Source organism: Electrona antarctica (genome assembly GCF_951216825.1).
Source record: "Electrona antarctica genome assembly, chromosome: 22".
Classification (NCBI taxonomy): Eukaryota; Metazoa; Chordata; class Actinopteri; order Myctophiformes; family Myctophidae; genus Electrona; species Electrona antarctica.
The window spans coordinates 1,379,913-1,381,804 of NC_136805.1; the positions used below are offsets into that span (position 1 = coordinate 1,379,913).

General features: G+C 56.7%; 1 protein-coding gene across 1 annotated transcript; it reads right to left on the minus strand.

Moving 5' to 3' along the window:
- Positions 1-200: 200 nt before the first annotated feature.
- On the minus strand, positions 201-1,670 carry LOC306915997 (UBX domain-containing protein 6-like; the record flags this gene model as incomplete). Its single annotated transcript, XM_079493705.1, has 1 exon — positions 201-1,670. The coding sequence occupies one exon, from the start codon at positions 1,668-1,670 to the stop codon at positions 201-203; it is 1,470 nt and encodes a 489-aa protein (XP_079349831.1).
- Between the last annotated feature and the right edge of the window lie 222 nt (positions 1,671-1,892).

The following is a 1,892-nucleotide window of genomic DNA, read 5'->3' on the forward strand; positions in this document are numbered from 1 at the left end:
CGCGTGTACGTCTGTAATCCACGCAGCTCGAGAACCGTTCGCCCCACCGACTTCAAAACTTGACACCCGCGTTCCACACCACCGCAGGGAGTGTAGTTCCCGGCGTCGAGTCCGTCAGATGCACGGTTGTCCAGAACCGCCACAAAAGGCTCTGCCAGTGAACCTAATGATAAGTCCCGTCACGTATAGATTACATGAGCTCACATTGAAAGGGTCCGGATGCTGTTCAGTAGGTCTGCTTTGAGAAGGGCAGGGCTCTTCACCCCGGCGGCAGCCGCGGTGTCGGGCCGCACGGCCGCCGGGTCCCAGGAGAACACCAGCAGAGCTGTGGGGACCAGGTTACACTGAGCCAACGCTACTTCTTCAGACTCTTGCAGCTTCTGGGCTCCGGGAGCAATGAGCTCAAAGGGCTTCCCGCCGTCCACCAGGGACTCCCGTACGAAGCTGAACAGCGCCGGCACACGGTCCCAGGCGTAAAAGGTTCCCTGCAGCAGATTCCCGTCGGGTAGTCTGACTCTCAGCACGGTGTAATTGTATTTCTGTAACTCCCTCTGAGCCTGCTTCTCTCTCATGGCCTTGGTACGCAGCATGGCGATCTGCTCCACCATCTCGCTCCTCTCCTGCTGCTCCCGCAGCAGTTCCTTCGCGGTCGGCTGGTAGAACTCGGGAGGCAGCTCGAAGCGTGCGGCGTTCAGGGAAGGTCTGAAGGCCTGAGGCCGTCTGTCCAGCCGAGCCCTGACGGGCTCCCCTCTGCGGAGGCGATCCATCCTCTCCGTCATGAGCTCCAGGGCGTCGGCCGTCTGCTCCGGCAGCACCAGGAACTCCTCCTCCTCCTCCTCCTCTTGTCCCTCCACGGGGACCATAGTGCTCTGAAAGCCCAAGGCCTGCAGGAACTCTCTACACCCCTCGACACGGTGCACCTTCTCCTGGAACACCTTGTTCACGACTTTGATCCTCCTGTACTTCTCTTCCGTGGGGTGCTTGGACACGTTGTCGACGTACTTGTTTATGATGTCCACGGCAGCCTTCACTTTGTCACCGTGGTGGCTGTTGTAGGTGTGTATCATCATAATGGAAGCCTCCACCGCGTCCTGCTCGAATCTCTTGGAAATGGCCTCTTTGAGGCGCATTTCTCTGTCGCTTTTAGTTAAAGTCGCTCCGGTAAGTGGACAGGTGAAGGTCAGTGGACAGGTGGAATACAGAGAGAGACGAGCAAAGTCTTCCACTGGCACTTGGGATCCCTCCGCGGCTGCGGCCTTTTCGCCAGCCGCCGCCGCCACCGCCGCCCCAGCAGCCTCCAGTTCTCTCCGCACGTGTTGTCTGAAGGCGTCCTGAGAAGTGTGGACCCTGGGACGTTGCCGTTGTTCGATCCTGGCCAGGGCTGCTGCTCCTGCCACCATCGGTGCCCGCATGTCATCAGTATCGCTGCTCTGCCCTACCTGCGGGGGTTCTGCATCGGAGAGCTTCTTCCCGGGTCCCGTGAACGTGGGTATGACGACGTCTCTTTTAGGCTCTCTCCTCTCCTTCTCCCGTCCCTGCTTTTTCTTTCCTTTTCTTCCTATCACTATCTCCCCTTGTATATCATCATCATCGTCTTCGTTCTCCTTTCTTCCGTACCTGAAGGTGGGTAAGGTGGGTATCCACCTGCTCTTTCCCTTATTCCTCACCATTTCACTTGTTGACTGTCGATGCGATGAAAAAACACATGCATGGGCTCTCGGATGTGAAAAGATCATCAACATTCCCTTAATATATATACATTTGTCACACATTGATGTGTCACACAACCCCAAACCATTGCCTCTGACGACGCCGATTTGCACAGGCGCAGATACGATGCGATACAACTTTATTGTCGGCTTGCACTGACATTTGTTTTCCGTCCATGACGT